The following is a 19059-nucleotide window of genomic DNA, read 5'->3' as shown; positions in this document are numbered from 1 at the left end:
GTAACTTATCTTGAAGGGCAAAATAGTCATTTATTATGACATTTTTCAACCAAAATAATTGGTCACTGTGAACGAAAATTACGCTGGACCAAATGAAGCAAGATTTTAAAATTCGTGGAATCAAATATGAAAAAATTAATAATCCCTACTAATTAAATGTAAAAATTATCAAATTTTTGTGGGACCAAAAGTGAAAAAAAAAAAAAAAAAAAAAAAAAAAAAAAAAACACCTGGTTTAACTCATATATAACTATGGAATGCCATCGCATCAAATCAAGTACATCAAGAAGCATGCACAAAGCATCATAGATATTCACATATATATGCATCTTAATCAAGTATAATATACATTGATATTGATATTGAGATAACAAAAGTACATCCTAAGAACAACAAGGACAAGAGGGGAAGAGAGCAAGGTTGTCATCTTCAGATCAGAGCTCTTTGCCCATTTTGATATATAGTTCATCAATTATATATATATATATATAGTTCCAAAACTACATAAAAGGTTTTGCAGCATATATAGGCTCGATAGGAGTTTCATATGGTACGGTATTTTAACATCTACGACAGTTATTTAAAGTTAAGGCATTGGTGATTCCTTTGGAGCAATTGGATAGATCCTACCTGGTTTCAGAAGTACCATGTGGATCCATCCTGCTTCGGAAGCTGATCCGTTGAATAATCAACCAAATTGCACGAGGAACCGAACTTAAAATCACCAATATCGCTCGAGTTCCTATTGAAGCCAGATTCATATTGGGTTCCAGTTGATGGCAAAACCGAGTGAGTCACGGGCATATTTGCTTGCGGCTGAAACACTCCACCTCCCGCAGTTGAGAAGTAGTCTTCCACGTGAAGTTCAACGCCATTATTAAGATTCCCGGAATTGAAGCCTCCGTTTTGTTGAAGATTGTTATCATAAAACGACAGAAGTTCAGAAATCGCCCTTTCGTCGTCTTCGGGTAGTCCAAGGGTAGAAACGTCCATGGGCGAGGAAGATATCGCTGATGCACCAGGTGGTTTGGGCGCCATCGATGAGTAAACTGCTTGTTTGCTATTATTTACTTGGTAGTTTAGCGTGCCAAGGTTTTGACAAGAATTAAGGCGGAAAGGGCAGCTAATCTGGTGATTATTTCTCGAGTTCCTGTCATTAAAGCCCATTAGGTAATTGCTGTAAGGACACCGAGGATACTCACAAGTATATATTATCATCTGATCTGCGGGATCCTCAACAGCTGCCGGATTTCTCTTCCCGAGGAAATGCGAGGCGATATCAAGAATCTCTTCTTTTATCTGAACTCTAGGTGCCCCGACCACGAGGTTTCGGGGTTTGTAATCCACTACTTCAATGTTATCCTCCTCCTCATCATCCACTCCTTCAACGTTGTAATCGCTCGGGTCGGTGATGAGATATAGTCCATTCCCGAGAGCTGAAGAAGAGCAGTTCGGGTAGCTATCGGGATACATCTTCCGAGCCAACGCCTCCTCTTGATTGACGATCGAAAGCCAGGTAGCACTCTCCTTGGCAGTCATCTTATCCTGCAAACATTTGGATTGGCGCACGAGTTTGCAGATCTTGGCAATGTCGGGGAACATGTGCTTAATAACCGCAGTCAAAACGCCAACTTTCCACGCCTTTTTCAAATCGTGGGGTTTCTTATAGGGAGGCGGAACTTGATCCTTTGGCAGGCTCAATTCGCCCCACCATTCCTCGTTCCCACTTGGCCACCAAGGCGGGGCTACGCCCTTCTCGAGGGGGAATCTTCTCTGCGGGGGATCGCAATGTTGCATCAGAGCCGATAAGAGCGACCCGAGCGTAGTATCCTGGAGCTCTTGCAATGTGTGGGGCGTTGACACCGCCATACTCGAGGAATCCTCGATCTTTCCCGGGATGTTATGCTCGGCCTGGTACCTGGCAATAGCAGCCGGGCCATTCCTGTCGAACCTAACCTTTTCCTTCCACCACGCCCGAAGATTATCCGAAGCTCCACTCACCGGCTTCCCCTTCTCGGGAATAATCCCGTACACGAAACCCTGGGCATTGCACACCTCCATCATTTTCAACATGTACTTTAGTATCCCGTCCTGTGCCCGGGACATCTTCTTTCTCCGCGCTTGCTCCTGGGACGGGCGCTGTTTCGGGTTCGGGCCATCAACGCCTTCCTCCTTACTCTTGTTCCTCTCCTTCAGCTTCCTCAGCAGCACCCGGTCCCTCCACATCCTCCTCTCGAGCTCGAGAACATCCACATCCTCCTCATCACTGTACCCATCATCATCGTTATCCCCTTCACCCGCAATCTTTACTTCCACTTCAGCTCCCATTTCTCCAATCCCGGGAGGTTCAGATTGGAATTGATCAAGATTCCCACAGAAACCCATTTCATCAAACATACCCATCAAGCAGATTGAAACCCAAATTCTCAAATTAAGTCCTAGCTAGATGACTTTTTGCTCTCCTCCAAGGATTCATAGAAAGCTCTGGATGATATTTAAACCAGATTTTATCAAAACAAGAAAATATCACATAGTAAATCAGATATCTTTCTGCATAACCATTCAATTACAAAACCGCTTTTAGATAATTCATAAAACTAAATATGGAGAAATTAAAGTTAGGGAAGACGAAAAAAAAAATATCTTTGAAACGTAACACCCTTATTTCAGTTTCCGAACTTAGACACTAAAATAATATCCTCTCTTAATTTAGACTATAAAACATAAATAATATACACAAACCGCCTTTGATCCTCTTTATAATACTCTATGATCCATGCTCTATCTAGCAAGCTACAATTTCCAAGATTTTCTTTTTCTCCTTTCTTTAACTAATTAAAGCCTTAAACAATAAAAACAAGCAAAAGGGTCCACGAGAAAACTGCAAAACTTTAATTAAAAAGATAATTCACAGGAAATAAAAAAGGGAATTGAGAAATGAACTCACAGATCTTTGTGTATGGCTTCCAAGGACCGGAGAGTTCATATGGAAGCTTCTCTGCTCGCTGCGAGGCTCTGTTCTTTTTGCATTCTTTTTGTTGATAATTGTTGTGGGCGGTGGGTAAAAGGATGATAAGAACGGCGGGTAAGGAAGTGGAGGGGATAAGGATTGAGGTTGATTGTTGATTGTTGATTGTTGATTGTTGATGGTTGAGAGTGCAGTGGTGACTCACTCTTATTTTTGTCAAGAGAGAGAGAGAGAGAGAAATGCAAATGCCAATTATGCAGTGAAAAAGTGGTGCCAAATGTTATACCTTGTACGTATTATCCATAGGTTTTCGGGACACTTTAAGTGCGGTTAAATCGGTCGCCATCTTCATTATATTTATAAAATACAACACAAAGTCAAACTATTCTTGAATTTTAAGAAAAATGTACCTTTTTTTTAATGCTACTTACTCTATTACAAAGTTAAATTTTTCGTTTCCGTTGTGAATTGGGTTTTGTTTTTTTTTTTTCGTTTTTTTTTAATTTTCTTTTCAATTTAAATAATTAATTTTTGAACTTTAATTTTTTAAAAAATAATTAATTTGAGAGGATGACCGGTTAGAAATCTACAAACTGAAAGAATTGTTTGAAATTAATTAGTTTAGGGACTCAATTGTTGATTTTTTAGATTCAGTGACCTAATTGCATTATTATGTGCAGTTCAATGACATATTTGACCCTTATTCCTATATTATATTATTGTGGAATAAAAATATTATTTGCATTATAATTAAATTTTATATTAAAAAAATTAAAGTAAACAATTAAAGTTATAATTTATTAGAAAACAAATATTTTAGTGTAGAAATAAAATTTGGTGTAATGCATGGGAGATGAATAACATTTGGTGTAAGAATATGCTGAGAATATTCATTTTAGTGTAAAATTTGGTGTTTTGAGTTGGAGATGGCCTTATTAATGGTAGGAGTGTAAATGAACTGAGTAAAATATCTTACTATTTGATTCGAATTCGACTATTTTGAGAACTATTCGTATTCATATTCGTATTCGATAAATATACGAATCTAAAAGTTTATTTGTATTTGATTCGACTACATTATTCGAATATATTTGATTTGACTCGAATATTCGAATTCGAAATGCTTAACTTAATTTTTTTTCCAAGTTCTCCAAAAAATTAAGATAAAATGTAATCAAAATTAAAATTTAAATAGCATAAAACACTAGTACAAAAAAGGCTTTTCGCGTCACCTATAAATCACTTTCCGAGTCACCTATATAGGTGACTCGGATCTTGGTGACTATGAAAGTCCTCCGCTTTCCGAGTCACCCATAAAGGGTGACGCGGATAGCTGAGGAAGGTTTTTTTTGTTTTTTTTTTTTGAATACAGACTTTCCATGGCGAGTGGCAACTGGGTGAGGGGAAGAAGAAGTTTTAGCTATGGCTTTAGAGTTTAGAAGTTCTGTGTGAGGGGAATAAGACGACTAGCGAGGGCTGAGTCGTTGAGGAAAAGAGGCGTTTTGACTTCTGGTCTTCTAGACTTAGGTGATTACTGGTTAGGTCTTTTTTGAAAACCAAAGAACTTCATTCATCAAATTAAATCTGAAATACAACTTGGTGGGGAAGACTCCCAAACACCTAGGACAGAGGATGAAACAGTTGCTCGTGCAAGCACATGAGCAAAATGATTCGCTGACCTTCTGACATGGCGGACAACAACGTCCCCGATGTCCCTAGCAATCAAACGACAATGCTTTATAATTAAACCAGCATAAGAAAAGTCCACACAATAAGAATTAAAATTGGTGCAAAAATTTAAACAGTCTGACTCAACAATCACGCGGGGGTTATTACGATTCTTTAACCAAGTGAGAGCTTCCTTCATCGCCATCGACTCAGCCACATGAGCGTCTCGGCAACACTGTAGGCGACCACCAATAGCAGCGACACAGTGTCCATCATGATCCCGCAAGACCGCTCCGAAACCCAAACCCTCAGCCATTATAGTAGCGTCGACATTACATTTCAATTTATTGTTTAGTGGTGGTGTCCAAGCGGAAGCAGTATGGGTTGTAACCTAGGTATGGCGGCTCGTCGAGGTCCAACCATCACGCCATGCTGAAACAAAAGCATGCACCTGACTCATTATCATACCTGGAGTCCAATTTTTGTTATTCCAAAACTTGTCATTACGTACTTTCCATATCGTCCAAGCCCACGCCACCATTAACAGAATCCGAGTCTGATCATGTGAGCCTAGAACCTCCTCAACAAACGCACACAAGGAATGACCATTCAGTACACTCACTCCACCCCAAGCCTGAAAAGCAACGGGACATTCACACAAAATATGGGGAATTGATTCGGTGTCAGAATCACATAGGAGGCCACCACCGCCAACCAAGACATGCTTAGCACGGAGAGCCTCGCGCACTGGAACCAAACCTCTCATGCAATGCCACAAAAAGTTCTTAATGTTTGGTGGGATTTTCAGACTCCATAGCTGGTTCGAACTAGTAAACTCCGAGACTAGACTAAGGGACGAGAGAGTGGAAGTTAACAATCGGTAGCCATGCCTAACAAAATACAAGCCGCGTATATCACCCTTCCAACACCAAGAGTCAACATGGTCAGGCGATATAGGAGTCTGAATAATTCTCTGAACATCATCTTCCACAAAGATGTGACGAAGTAAGTCCTCGTCCCAAGTACCATCCGCAGACATCAGGTTGTTTACTCGTGCATGTTTCAACTCTTCCACACATTAAGGTGCGTGCATGGTTTGAATACTTAAAGTGCACTATTTTAATGCTTAAAGTGTGTCAACTGCACAACCGTACGAGAACCCTTCCCCGCACGGCCGCCCTGAACCCTTCTCTCGTAACTTCATATTAATTAAAAATGAAAATTAGGCTTAGCAATTTTGGCACTAAAACTGCAATGTTTCCCACTACTTTCCCTCCTAAAATAATACTTCGTACTACATAAAACATAAACAACTTGCCACAACACCTTTAGATGGGTTGCAAACGGAAAGCTTGGACTTAACGGTTAACACCCAGATAGGCAGATATTTCCTCTCCTCATGTGATGGTCTGCAAAATGGTAAGTAACAACAGAGTATTTCACACAGGATTTTGTTTAACAGTTTACAGTGAAGTATATTGCATGACCAATATATTGCAAGTCTGCAACTACAGAACTTCTGAATATTATCTTGTTGAGCTTAGTACTGCATATACATCTTGGTTCCAGGAACAAATTAGTAAAATGTCAGGAACATAGTGATACATTTCCCGGTCAAATACCGCCTAGGGGGGTTACGAATGAACTACTAAAAAATGGAAGAAATAATCAACAGATGAATGTCAATAGCAAACCTACTCATGCAAGCATTGATACGGAGTTGGGTTCTCGTCCATGTACTCTCAACCTGTAGATGCATGTATGCAAAGTGTTCCCGTGATTGGATGCAAAGTCAAACCTAATTGTGTCAACAACACTAGTGGCTGCATACTCTAATACGTTGTAAGTTTGAGCGTTGCTCTTCTCAAGATCATATGTAAATTCTGTCAATAGAAACATATTCTCACTATTTGCAGTTACATCGGTCGTATCTTGTCCTTGGAGCCATCCAGACACCCTGCACTTCTTGGGAGCACTAGACCTATCATAAGCAACACTCTGTTCGCCAAAAAAAAAAAAAAAAAAAGTTTCAGTTAACAAAAATGTTTGAAGAGCACAACACATTTTCTCTGCACGACACAAACAGGAAAGCGCACACTAAAGTATATATTCCTTAACCCAATATACTCTTAAGGTATTAAGCTACTATTGCTATCGGCCTTGTAATCTGGTTGCAATGTTGCATCAACCTGTGACTCGAGTAGTAGGTAGAAGGTCATAGATTCAATCTCTAATCCCCACAGATATGCCCAAAAAAAAAAAAAAAAAAAACAACAACAACAAACAAATAAAGGCATTTGCCAAATTAACAGCAATCAGTGCATTGACCAACATGCACAGGTTATATACCACTCTCTCACAATCACTGGATGACAATTGAACTGAGGCAAATTTGTTGTCATTCATAAGAAGAAATCTACTCTGTACGGGATGTGTAACAGGAGATTAACACAAGCAAACAGGCTCACAACACCCTGTACTAAAAAGAAAAACTATACTGGAAGATATTCTGCAAAAAGATTGTCTGTATGATATAAACTGACCTAATTCAAACTTTTACACAAGTCACCGTTGACAAGGCCAGCTTTTGAATTTTTACCGCTTGTTTCATGAAATGTTGGTGTTTTACTAATATTCGTAAAGGACAAGACAACACCTTTATTCACTTTGGGTATTGAACTTTTACAGTTACAAAGCTGAAAATCTTTTAGAGCCAATTTCAAGATGACTACTACAAATGACTTTTATCACTTTGATAAAGCTAGTAACTGGAACCAAAGTTTTTGTCTTATAAAATATCTGAGTATCCTAGGCTGACGTATAACTCCAACGAAGTCAAGGCCAAGTTTTTTTGGTCAAGCAGCAGGCAACAAATGCGCAGAAACTGTGCAATTGCAGCAATACTTGAACTTTCAATAAGAACAAGTAGAAATGAGTATAAGATAAATATTATGAGAATAGGAGCTCTAGTAAAAGTAAAAGAGAGAAGAGAAAGCAAAACTAGCAGAATAATTAGGGTTTGACAATTAAGAAGGCAGGCCATTTAGCATCAGATGCCTAGTACATATACTATAAGCAATATCTACAAACAGTGACTTAAGATCCAAACAATAATAATAATTTCCTAGACAAAAACAAGACAGTAATGTTCCTGATGTCATGATGCTTTTAATAATAAAGTAATGGAAAATGCTTCTTTCCCCTCCTGATTTTTACCTCCAAACTTTTCCCTCATTATGTGTCTTTCATTCATTGGGTGCCAATGAATTGGCTAACCCACCACTACCTAATAAATAAATTTAACTACCAACCACATTATGACACATCAGGAGGGGAAATTTGTAAGGAAAATACAGGAGGGGTTTGTAGCATTACTCTAAAGTAATTTCCCAAAACATTGAATTGAAATAACATAGCTACCAGTCCCAGTTTCTTACTGAGTCTCATTGGCATGCAGTAAGCAGTGATTGAAGCAATCATGTCTAATGATTTCACAAAAAAAAAATTGGTCCTTAGGTTGGTGCCACAGACAAACTCATAATTTTGAATATTATAGTTTCCCTCTTTATTTTATGGGTGCAGTGTAGATGTATAGTTTTACTCTTTGAATATAAAGAATTAATATTAGCAATTTTCACAGACTATTATAAGGGATGATTTTGAAACTGCCATTGTAGTGATTGTACTGCTACAATCTTGAAGGTAATAGCAAGCTACGAAGGCCAAACATTGCATCAGCTATAATAAATCACCACTATGAATCTTAGATTCAGACATGTAATTGGTCCACCAGATCAAGCATCATGGCACAGCCGCACAGGAAACAAAGGACACTAGTTCCAGCCACATGTTCTGACAGATATGTATAAGTTCTGGCTCATGTATTGAATTTAACTACTTCCACAGCAATCTACATAATAATTTTGCAAGGGGCACTTTGAGTTGTCATCATAATTCATAAATTGCTAAGAACTTCATAGCAGAAAGGCTTATCACAACTCTACATGGCACTCATGATCCATGGCCCAACAATAGTAGTTCTCTTAAGAGAGTCATACAGCAATATGTTTTCAACACCCAAAGCCCCCTAAAAAATTGGTTGTTTTCCTTCTTAAAAATAGATAATATTTCTTTCCTCTTTTGGGAGGTAGTAGCTATATATATTGCAAACAACATCAATAAAATACAGAATATACAGGAGCCAGTTTTAACCTAAACACCCTACCAATCCAGTAAAACTTTCAAAGTCACTGAACAGAGAGTTCTTCGACAACAAGACCCTTAACATGTGGAGGGGAAGTGGGAGAAGCAATATTCAACATATAGTTTAATGTTTCAAGTTTTGGTCTTATTACAAATATATTTTAACCCTGAAATCCAGTTTAGAACTAACTAAAGTAAGATCATGGAATTATGTCCACATAAATCCAAAATAATATGGAATATATATAATTCAACCAAATATCTACACCACAATGCTGTTATTTTGGAAAGAAGAAACTATGAACAGCTACTGCTTTAAAATTAGTACTGAATAGTTTGAAAGTGAATCACCTTAGAAACATGTTCCAGCGTCACAGCTTCTGGAATAATGGCTCTCCGGAGCCTGACCTGGAAAAACCCGCGACTCCCTCTAAGTGGAAAACATTGCCCAGGTTCTCCAAAACTTGGTGTCAGGATCTTCTGGGCATCCATATGAACTGTATTCTGCTTAGTTAATGGAAACCAACTGCTACTCCCTCCCTTTCCAATGTTATAGGGCTCCGAATGCTTCACTATCATTGCCCCAGCAGAAGCCAAGGCATAGTCCACCATCCCTAACCCATCAGCAGCATGCTTCTCAATCTCCCTTTCCACTATCTCCCTAGCATATACCCTTACCTCATCCAAATTCACATTGCTTACCTCACTGCCTTTCCTCTCCTTGAACTCTTCCAGGAACTTATCAAACTCTTCTTTTGACAGCCAATTTGTTGCTTCCGTTTTGCTCATCAATGTCTCCAAATTCCCAGTTCTCCCATCCAATTCCTTGAGCTTCGATTCCAATTCTGTTTCTTTTCCCTCAAGCTTTTCACTAAATTCCCCTTTTACAGTTCTAATTTTGTTTTCGAGCTTCTTGTCGATCACATCTACTTGAACTTGCATCATTGTAGTGATCTCCTTCACAAACGCCTCCATCTCTGCTAACTTTCCCTCGAAATCCCCAGGCATCACGGCGAGGCCTTCACTGCTTCGAGTGCGCGAATCGATAACCAATCTCCGAACCATTTCAACCAAACCCACGAGGATCAGCAATAGCAATAAATTTTTAGTGAATACACTGACTACCGTCAGCCATCTCGGTTTCGCGGGCTTGGAAACTCTCTTCGCGGTCCCCGCGCGGCGAGAGAAATGCACGACGCCATTGGAGGTAGGCGAGGGCTTCTTCACCACTTGAACTGCATTTTGAGTTTCGGTTCGTACGGAATGATGGTTAAGCTCTTTAATATCAGCACCGCCGGCCGCGAGTCCATCGTAGCCGGTGGATGGAGGAGTGACGGCAGCCGCGGCGTTGGCGGCGGCTAAGTCCAAGGCGGTAGGCGGCTGCTTTTTCTCAATGGCGGCTCGGCGCCGGTAGGCGACGGAGGCGGGATTGGCAGTGATCGACATTGTGGAAGCTGACATTGATTAATCTTTTACCAAAATAAGAAAGAATAAACGATTGAAGCTTTAAAAAAAATTAATAGTAGTAAATGAAAAAATCGATGAACCCTAAGGGGGTGTATTCAATCAAGACTTTTAAAGAGTTCCAAAGACTTTTAAAGTGATGAATTTTAAGTGACTTTTGTAAACTTTTCTAGAATCTTTTAAACTTTTATTAACTTATTAAGAGTCTTTAAAAATCCATAGAACAAATGTTTATAGACTTTTAAAAACTTTTTCATATTAACAAGTCTACAAAAGTTATTAAAACTCTAAATTGAATACACCCTTACAAAACATTCCATAACTTTTATTAATACATTATTTATAATTCTCTTATAAAAAATATATTTTAAATTAATGTGTTGCAAAAAAAATAAAAAATAAATATTGATTGTCACAAAAATAGAGTATATTATACATAATAAGAATCTCTCAAAAAATTCAACTTAACCAAATACATACATTAATAATTAATGAACATATAATAACATAAAATTATGTTAATTATATATAAAAAAATAAATATATTAATTCTACAATTTATAAAAAAATTATAAAAGATTTTTGCTGCGAACAGCAACAAGATGATGCTACTGTTCGCAGCAGATTTAAGTAGAGTTAAAATCTGCTGCGAATAACAGCAAGCTGCTACTATTCGCAGCATGTTTGTTGCTGGGAACAGCAAGCTTGGCAAGCTTGCTGTTCACAGCAGCAAGCAAATTTGCTGCGAACAGCAACAAAACAAAATTGCATAAAATATAATAATAAAAAATAATTATAAATTATTATGAAAAGTTTGAAACGTACCGGAAAATTTGATAGAAATTGATAAAAATAAAATTGTCTGGTTTAGATAGAGGAAAAAGTCTGTAGAGAAAATTGAAAAGTTTGGGGTTGGAGGGTCGGATTTCATCTATTTATATTAATGAAGAAAAAGTCTACAGAAATCCTATTCTGATAGAGTCTATGAAAGCTGATAAATATTTGAATACCAGTAGACTTTTAAAGACTTTATAAAAGTCTTAAACGAATACCAGTATACTTTTAAAGACTTTTGAAAAGTCTGAATCGAATACCGGTAGACTTTTAAAGAGTCTTTAAAAGTTTAAATTGAATACCACCAAACTTCGAAAGTCGTTAAAAGCCTTTAAAACTCTTTAAAAGTCTGAATTGAATACACCCCCCTAAAACACAGAAGAAATCGAAACCAAGTTGGGGAGACAGAACTGTGAGATAACTTGTTTGAGTTGCATTTTCTATGAAATTGTTGGAATTATTATTTTTATTTTGTTGGCTTTGTTTTTGTTAAAAGTCATATTAATAAAATACTCTTACTGTCCAATTTTATATGTAATACTAATTTTTAAGATATGCCCTATTTACAAATAAGTACTTTAAAGATATATATTAGACAGATGAAATGACTACTTTATTCTTTCATTTAAAGTCTAATTTATCGTAATCTGACAAAAAGACCTCAATTGGAAGAAATTGAAAGTCAAAGGACATAAAGTGTCCAAATTAAAAATCGAGGACTAATTTTTGAAAATCAATATAGTCGGAGGACCATTGCTGGAATTAACTCATTCAAAAATTATGTAAGAATGAAAAAAGAGTATATTTATTATTGTATATAATCTACACATCTAAAAAGAGTCAAAAATTATAATTTATGACTCTAAATAAAACTGAATAATCAATAATAGTTCACAGTACGTGATAACCTTTAGCCTATATTTTATTAACCAAACATGTCTAATTAAAGATTTTAAAAATCTCATAACTTTTATTTTATCCTCTTTTACCTCTTTGAGTAGAGTCTTTATTTTACAAAATTGATTGATGATCTTACCTATCCCATACCCCACCTCCCTCTGCTATAACGACGCAGAATTTCAGCATCAAGAGTCCACCTTTTCGGCTACCTTCGGACGCCATAGCCGATGATCGAAGCTTCAACAGCCACCTTCAGACGCCATAGCCGCCTGTGTTTAATTTCCCGCTGGAATCTCCGACCACGGCTGCTCGCCGCCGCGTACTTCTAGCCTCACCTTCTGGCCATGTGAATGCTTTAAAATTGATTTTTAATTTTAAATGGTTAATTTATTTTTCTACTTCACGTTTTATTTTGCTTATAATAATAGCTCGAACGCCTTATTTTCTTATATATTCTCTTTCGCCCACTAATCTTTCTTATAATTTGGGAACTGTTGTTGGATTTTGGTTCTAATTAGGAATCCAATTTTATTCACTTCTTCAGGTTTAGGGTTTGCTGAGGCGAGGAGGAGAGAAGGCCGAAGCAAGAAGTGACGAGAACGACCCCAGGTAATTGATTTTAACCCTAAATTTGGATCTCTGACTCGTTGAATTCCGCTTTTGCATCCTCGCAGAAAGTATGGGCATAACTAAATGTGCTATTTTGTGTTACTTTTGAAGGCATAATGAAATGCTTTGTGTAGTTATAAATGCCTGCTAAGCAACAGTGTTTGATTCACCCTAAATATATGAACAACTAGAAGAAACCTCTTAAATCTATGCCATTGAATAGGTTCTTAATGCTGTATTTACAACTTACAGAAGTTTACATCTTTGATGTTTTTGTTTATTATCATGCTGACTTGTGAGTTTACATTGAAAGTTGTAACAGAAAATCATAGTCGAGGATTGTAAAATATACAATATCAGAACAGTGAGAAATGTAGTTTCATTTCTATATAATATATCATAGCATATCATACGACTGCGATATCAAATAATATAATATCACAATGTTGCCATAAATCTCATCAATATAGTCTAACATCAGTCACATTGTAACTTAAGTTAGAAGAACTATGGATAACATGTTAGTTTCAAGAGATCATTAATGAAGGTGATGTACTACACCTTAAAAAATGAAATTTGTATAAATATGTAATTGTTGTGTTTAGTTGATGTAATTTTGATTTTTGCAGAACTTTCACTTTTTAGTTGGTTGAATAGAAGGTTGAAGTACCATTCTTTTGTTTGTCACAAAAATCAGGGCGCTATTGAACTCTAGACTTCAACCCAACAGCCTTTGGCCGTTGCTGGCTAAAAGTTGAAGTACCAAGACACAAAGTAATAGAGTTTGAACTTAGAAGAAGATGAACATCAACAATAAAGATGAACCAAACACTGCCCCAAAACCTGATCAATGGTACAATTTAACGCTAGGCTCTTCATTCAAAGAACCGCATCCTTCCTCCAAGTTCTGCACTTTACGATGTATGTTTCTCTCTCCTCTGTATATATATGTGTGTGTCTGCATATCTGTTTAATTATACATATATATCCACGGCACATTTCTTTTGTTCTTTTTTGTTTGTTTTGTTTTTTTGAGTTGAGCCTATTTTGTAGTTGATTAAAAATGATAAATTTGTGCAAATGTCACCTTTCTGCTGTTGACATAGCGAATTTGATTTTTTTCCTTTCTTCTATGTTTCACATTATGTGATTTCTTAATTGTGGATTGATGGTTAATGTGTACGTTTTTAATGCAATGGTAGTTTATATTGTTTAAACCTTTGCAGATGAGTTTAAACCGGCTTCAATTGACAAAAACCAATCTGGAAAACTACACAAGAACAAGGATAATAGGGTTACTGTTGAATTTCAGAACAGTCAGCCTGGGAAGCCCAAGGTTAGCTTTGAGGGGAGTAGTGAGGATTACAAAGAGAATGATGCTGTTCTATTTTTTGATGGTGAGACGTTCCGGTTGGAGAGGCTGCACCGGGCAGTCAAGCGGTTGAAACATGTTCGGCTCCCTGGAGAATCTGCGGCTGTATCTGCTTCTGCTTCTACTTTTGCGAGTGCAACTGCAGAGACAAGTTCACCACCAGTTGTCAAAGCACCTAATTTCCAGTCACAGAATAATGTTGCTCGTGCTCTACCTGTGAGTTCCTCTTTGCTGAATTGTTTCTACTTTAACCTTTAAATCTTTTTGGTAATTTGAATAAAATGATATGTATCACAAGATGAAATATTTCAGAATTATGTACCTAAATGTAAATCTGAAGATGTCATATTATTATATGGTTAAGGTATGGCCTTGACAGGTTTGAACAACAGGATTGATGTTCTCATGAAGTGTATACTGATAAAATCTGCAATTCTGTATAGCAAGTTAGAAAAAAGGAACAGAAATTTTCTAAGTTAACTCTATGCATTACACCTTGGACGTATCCCATTGTTTTCTTTGTAGTTTCAACTTTGAAACCCATGCCGAAATATTTGTCACTGGAAATGGGTTGACTGCTAGATGAGGTTTGTGATTTTCAGTTTGTGGCTGTCTTATGCCGAACTTTTTCCTAGAATATCTTCATAAAGGATTAATGCTGCAGTGCTGCTATAAAATGGAAATCCATTGAATGACATTTGAAGTATATGATTATCATATCATAATGAGCATGTAGTGCCTTGTCTTATTTCTTTCATTGCTTTCTAGGGAGAGCTAGTACTTTTTTTTGGTATCTGACACTTTTGCTAGTGCAATTAGGTTTAAATAACTGGTGTGAGTTTGGTATTTCCCACATTTTGGCGATAAAAATTAGATTTTCTTAGAACCAATGATTCTCTTTGGCTTGGTATTTGCAAGGATGTTGTTGGATTTCTAATATGTCTACCTTTAAGCATGCATTGGTTATGCATATATAATTTGCTGCTCAAGTGATTAAGATTTCAACTTTAACTTAGCGATATAAAAAAAAAGTATTAGAAACACTGATTCCTTCTCTCTTATATTTCTTGGTGTAGCTACTTCAGATTTGAGATCTTATATTTCTTTAGCCTCTGATTTCTGGTTATAGTATCATGCTTATTTAAATCCCATTGTTTTATTATATTATTTTCATTGCATAATAGGAAATAAAGGATTGGTTTTTCTATTTCCTTGCATTATATTAGTAAAGTGTCCCTCCACCAGTTGTGCCACCCACTTAAACTCTTATGTTGCTTGTCTGCACAGCTTGAGGTTGAACGAATTGAAGTTGGTGACATCAAAAGCTCAGGTATGAATTTTCATTTAAATGGTTTCATTGGATTTATGTAAGCTACCAAGCTGGTTTTGTGCTTCCTTGATTTACCTTAAATCCAAGAGTGTCTCTGTTGATCGGAACAAGTGTATATATGAGTTGGATACTTGCCTGTTGGTTTGATGCTTGTCAATAATGACAATGGTTCCTTACTGTTTTCTTTTTTGGATGTAGATACAAGACCTAAAAATGAGAAAGCTGCTGATTATCCATCTTCACATGCTAATCAAATAAATGCATCACCTGAGGCCAAGAGTGATGACTTGGATGAACAGTTGGATATATTGAATGATGATGTAGAGGTTGATACAGCAGCTAATGGAGGAGGGGATATTATAGTGAAAGAAATCGATACTGGTATTGACATTAACATACCGCATCAGAATGATATGGATGATGAAATTGCGGATGTGGATGCAAGTGACGATGATGATAAGGGCCGTAATGCAGCAGAAGAGCTTAGAGCACAGGTGAATGCAGAAGAACGTGGTGAACACACTTCAAGTTCCAGCAGTAGCAGCGGGAGTGAGAGCAGCAGCAGCAGCAGCAGCAGTAGCAGCAGCAGTAGCAGAAGCAGAAGTGCAAGTGGCAGTGGCAGTAGTGACAGCGAGAGTAGCGATGCTGAAACTGTCAATTCTATCTGAGAATTTTATACCATCAGGATCCTGCCATTGTTGCCAAGGTGCGTTTAGAGGTCTATCTATTACCCAATATCCAGTTCTATGGTCTAGTGATGCTGAAACAGTTAGTTCTATATAAGAATTTGATGCCATCTGCATATTTTCAGTCTGGTATTGGCATGCCCCCACTTCAGTTTACTCTTCTCATCAGTTCCTGCTGTTAAAACTACTAATTATCGCTGTAAACGGTAGCCTTGTGGATTCATTTGTTGTGTTAAAAGAGCACTTCCATCCGAATTCCTCAATGTGTTGACATGGATTCTTTCACTAATGGTGTCAACCTAGTAGGCTCCCTTTGGATGTATGGAGGCAGCGATACTCGGGGATGCTTGATTTAATGATTTCGACATGGATGTAAACGCGGGAATGACTCTATCTGCTCTTGTGATTTGGACATTTTATTTTTGTTTTTCCAGCTTGAATTGTTCTATTTTATTTTTATTTTTTATTTTTGCTAATTCCAAAACAAATAGCATATCTTCCTTCTACATGTTGACATTAGTGCATAATTACATGTTAGTAATGTTGGAGATGAGTGGATCTTCACATGTTTTTGTATTTTTTCTTGTTATCATGATTAAAGCAGCTGCTTACAATTTTGCATGTTTGGTTTATGTTACTGGTTTCAAACGGACGGGTTAGACCCAGGGGCAATTTATATCGTGCACCACGGCGCACATTGCTATGTGCGTCTAGGCACAAAATGCGCGCGTTTCAATTGCTGACGTTATTTTGTCCGTTCAGACGGCCAAAATCCCATTATGTGTATTCAGTTAAAAGTTTTTGTGTATTGTGTTATGAGTTTTTGTGCATTCAGTTAAGAGTTTCTGTGTATTCAGTTAAGAGTTTCTGTGTATTATGTATCATGTTAAATTATGTGTATTCAATTATGAGTTTCTGTGCATTTTGTTATGAGTTTATGTATACTCGAAATAGAGAATTGTTTTTTGGACAATGCACTAAAACGATGTCATTTTGGGAGGTGCGGGGTGCACATAGCAATGTGCGCCCTGGTGCACGGTATAACGATTGGTCTGAAGGCTAGTCCAAGTTTGATCCATTTGGGTTGGCCCATTTGTTACAATTGACGGATTAGGATGAGCTCGTTTTATACTATGCAGTGTTGCACTTTAATTTTTAACAATCGTTATACCGTGCACCATGGTGCACATAGCAATGTGCGTCCCGCGCCTCCCAAAATAAAGTCGTTTTGTTAAGTTGTGTGGGGAATTAACGCGACGAAAATGTATGTGTATTCAGTTATAAAATTATGTGTTTTCAGGAATAAAATTCTGTACATTTAAAACAGGGGATTTTTATCATTTTAAAAAAGATTATGTGTTTTTTATTATATAATTCTGTACATTCGAAGATTTTCAGTTATAAAAATTTTGTGTTTTCAGGTATAAAATTCTATATTTTCTATTATACGATTCTGTACATTCGAAACATGATTTTTTTTTTTTTTTTAAAAGAGTGAACAACAGACACGCCAAAAAGGTACAAAACGGCGTCGTTTTGGGTCAGGGTGCACAATGCATTATGCGCCCTGGTGCACGGTATAATTTGCCAAGTATCATGTGCTCAGATGACATGTAGTGACTTCTCCTATGTAGGAGGTCATGAGATCGAGCCTCAGTGAAGGCGTTGGCGTTGTTGACTCTTTGTGTTTTATTAGGTTGAGAAAGTATGTTTGAACAGATACTACAATATAATAGAGTCAATAACATTCATATATAAGAGGTTAAGGATCTATTGAAAAATGTTTTTAGAAAAAAGTTTATACACTACTCACAAATTGTTTTAGGTGGGAGAAAATATATTATGCGTAGTACTAGCCTACTAGGTAGGTGAAAGCTAATCTAATTAATTAATATGTGTTATAAATATTTTCATTATGGTCATTAATCTTGAGCTTCTTCATTTGCCTTCCACTTATTACATTGTTTATAATTAAGGATATGAAAGGTTGTATGGATTCCTATAAATTAATAGTGAAGGCTAATGAAATGATATGGTTGTTGTGCCATACATTTGGTGTTCTTCTTCTTCTCCTTTTTCTCTCTTTATACATACACGCATATACATACATACACATCTCCAAGCTATTACCGTGCAATCATCACGCGAGAACTAATGAGTTGATAGACAGAATTACAACACGTTATCAGCACGAATTGCCAATATATTCCTCGGTGAACGGTATGCTCGAACCTGTTATAATACATGTTTTTAAACTAGGCAAGCATGTTCATAGGATTCATATAATACATGTTTTATATGGCACATGTTGATTCTACACCTCTTGATATGATTATGAAATGCATGATTGATATGATACATATTGATTCTAAAATTTGAAATATGAATTGCTCATACTGGTTCGTATATATATGATTGTGTAAATTCATGAATATATATTTCTAATTTTATTTTTGATTCTTAAAATTGAAAGAAAAGCATGTGATATATATGTTTGTGTAAATAGATGGGGCTTTTCATATGAAGATGCAATGTATGTATACATATTATTTTCATTTCGCATACTTTGTATGTTATATACCCTATGTTGTAGTGCATTATTATGCTTTTATGGTATGTCATTTGCATGTGATTAGCAATTCGTTTTTGTGCCTGATTAGGTAATGAATGAATGATTTTTAATTAAGATTGTTAAAGTTTATTTTGTGGAAGCTTAAGAGTGAGTAAGACTTTAAAGCTTAATTGATGACTAGGGAGCATCAATTTGGTGTATTGGAAAATGAAACACCACTCGTTGCCTGTAGCGCGAGTTGATGCTATAAACACGAGTCGATGCTTGCTGCATCAATTCGGTGTTTTCGCACCGATTCGTGCCTTGTTGCTTGTAGCACGAGTTGATGGTATAAACACGAGTCGATGCTTGTTGCATCAGTTTGGTGTTTGCCTCACCAATTCGTGTTGCACCATTTCGGTTTTTGTGTATATTCGAAAGATCAATTTGTTTTCTGATTTTATCTTTTGACTT

At 36.8% G+C, this 19059-nt stretch overlaps 3 protein-coding genes across 11 annotated transcripts; 1 reads left to right on the top strand and 2 right to left on the bottom strand.

The window, feature by feature from the left end:
* Positions 1 to 292: 292 nt before the first annotated feature.
* On the bottom strand, positions 293 to 3007 carry LOC109158238 (ETHYLENE INSENSITIVE 3-like 1 protein). Its single transcript, XM_019306129.1, has 2 exons — positions 2948 to 3007; positions 293 to 2484 (listed from the first exon to the last, which is right to left on the bottom strand). Exon 2 carries the CDS (start codon positions 2401 to 2403, stop codon positions 637 to 639), a length of 1767 nt encoding a protein of 588 aa, XP_019161674.1. The 5' UTR covers positions 2404 to 2484; positions 2948 to 3007; the 3' UTR covers positions 293 to 636.
* A 3096-nt stretch (positions 3008 to 6103) lies between these two features.
* On the bottom strand, positions 6104 to 10385 carry LOC109158336 (protein SAD1/UNC-84 domain protein 1-like). Of its 2 annotated transcripts, XM_019306280.1 has the most exons (3): positions 10109 to 10385; positions 9191 to 9934; positions 6104 to 6634 (listed from the first exon to the last, which is right to left on the bottom strand). In XM_019306280.1, the coding sequence occupies exons 1-3, from the start codon at positions 10298 to 10300 to the stop codon at positions 6335 to 6337; spliced, it is 1236 nt and encodes a 411-aa protein (XP_019161825.1). In that variant the 5' UTR covers positions 10301 to 10385; the 3' UTR covers positions 6104 to 6334. The 2 variants fall into 2 exon arrangements, with proteins under 2 accessions (XP_019161825.1, XP_019161824.1); XM_019306279.1 differs by having other exon boundaries at positions 9191 to 10385.
* Positions 10386 to 12190: 1805 nt separating this feature from the next.
* Positions 12191 to 16610, top strand: LOC109158285 (lisH domain-containing protein C1711.05-like). Of its 8 annotated transcripts, XM_019306200.1 has the most exons (7): positions 12191 to 12383; positions 12582 to 12646; positions 13344 to 13567; positions 13873 to 14234; positions 15306 to 15348; positions 15547 to 16054; positions 16160 to 16610. In XM_019306200.1, exons 3-6 carry the CDS (start codon positions 13447 to 13449, stop codon positions 16014 to 16016), a joined length of 996 nt encoding a protein of 331 aa, XP_019161745.1. In that variant the 5' UTR covers positions 12191 to 12383; positions 12582 to 12646; positions 13344 to 13446; the 3' UTR covers positions 16017 to 16054; positions 16160 to 16610. The 8 variants fall into 8 exon arrangements, with proteins under 8 accessions (XP_019161745.1, XP_019161744.1, XP_019161748.1 ...); XM_019306199.1 differs by having other exon boundaries at positions 12191 to 12356; positions 15547 to 16610; XM_019306203.1 differs by having other exon boundaries at positions 12191 to 12356; positions 13276 to 13567; positions 15547 to 16610.
* Positions 16611 to 19059: the final 2449 nt, after the last annotated feature.

The sequence above is a fragment of the Ipomoea nil genome, unplaced genomic scaffold, assembly GCF_001879475.1.
Source record: "Ipomoea nil cultivar Tokyo-kokei standard unplaced genomic scaffold, Asagao_1.1 scaffold2805, whole genome shotgun sequence".
Lineage (NCBI taxonomy): Eukaryota > Viridiplantae > Streptophyta > Magnoliopsida > Solanales > Convolvulaceae > Ipomoea > Ipomoea nil.
The sequence above is the reverse complement of the archived record's forward strand: the minus strand, read 5'-3'. Positions and strand labels throughout refer to the sequence as shown.

Coding starts and splice junctions, on each gene's coding strand:
- LOC109158238 (XM_019306129.1), bottom strand. CDS start 2,403: ATGGGTATGTTTGATGAAATGGGTTTCTGTGGGAATCTTGATCAATTC.
- LOC109158285 (XM_019306199.1), top strand. CDS start 13,447: ATGAACATCAACAATAAAGATGAACCAAACACTGCCCCAAAACCTGAT. Junction 13,568..13,872: donor CAAGTTCTGCACTTTACGAT/GTATGTTTCTCT, acceptor AAACCTTTGCAG/ATGAGTTTAAACCGGCTTCA. Junction 15,349..15,546: donor TGGTGACATCAAAAGCTCAG/GTATGAATTTTC, acceptor TTTTGGATGTAG/ATACAAGACCTAAAAATGAG.
- LOC109158336 (XM_019306279.1), bottom strand. CDS start 10,300: ATGTCAGCTTCCACAATGTCGATCACTGCCAATCCCGCCTCCGTCGCC. Junction 6,635..9,190: donor CGCTGGAACATGTTTCTAAG/GTGATTCACTTT, acceptor TTTGGCGAACAG/AGTGTTGCTTATGATAGGTC.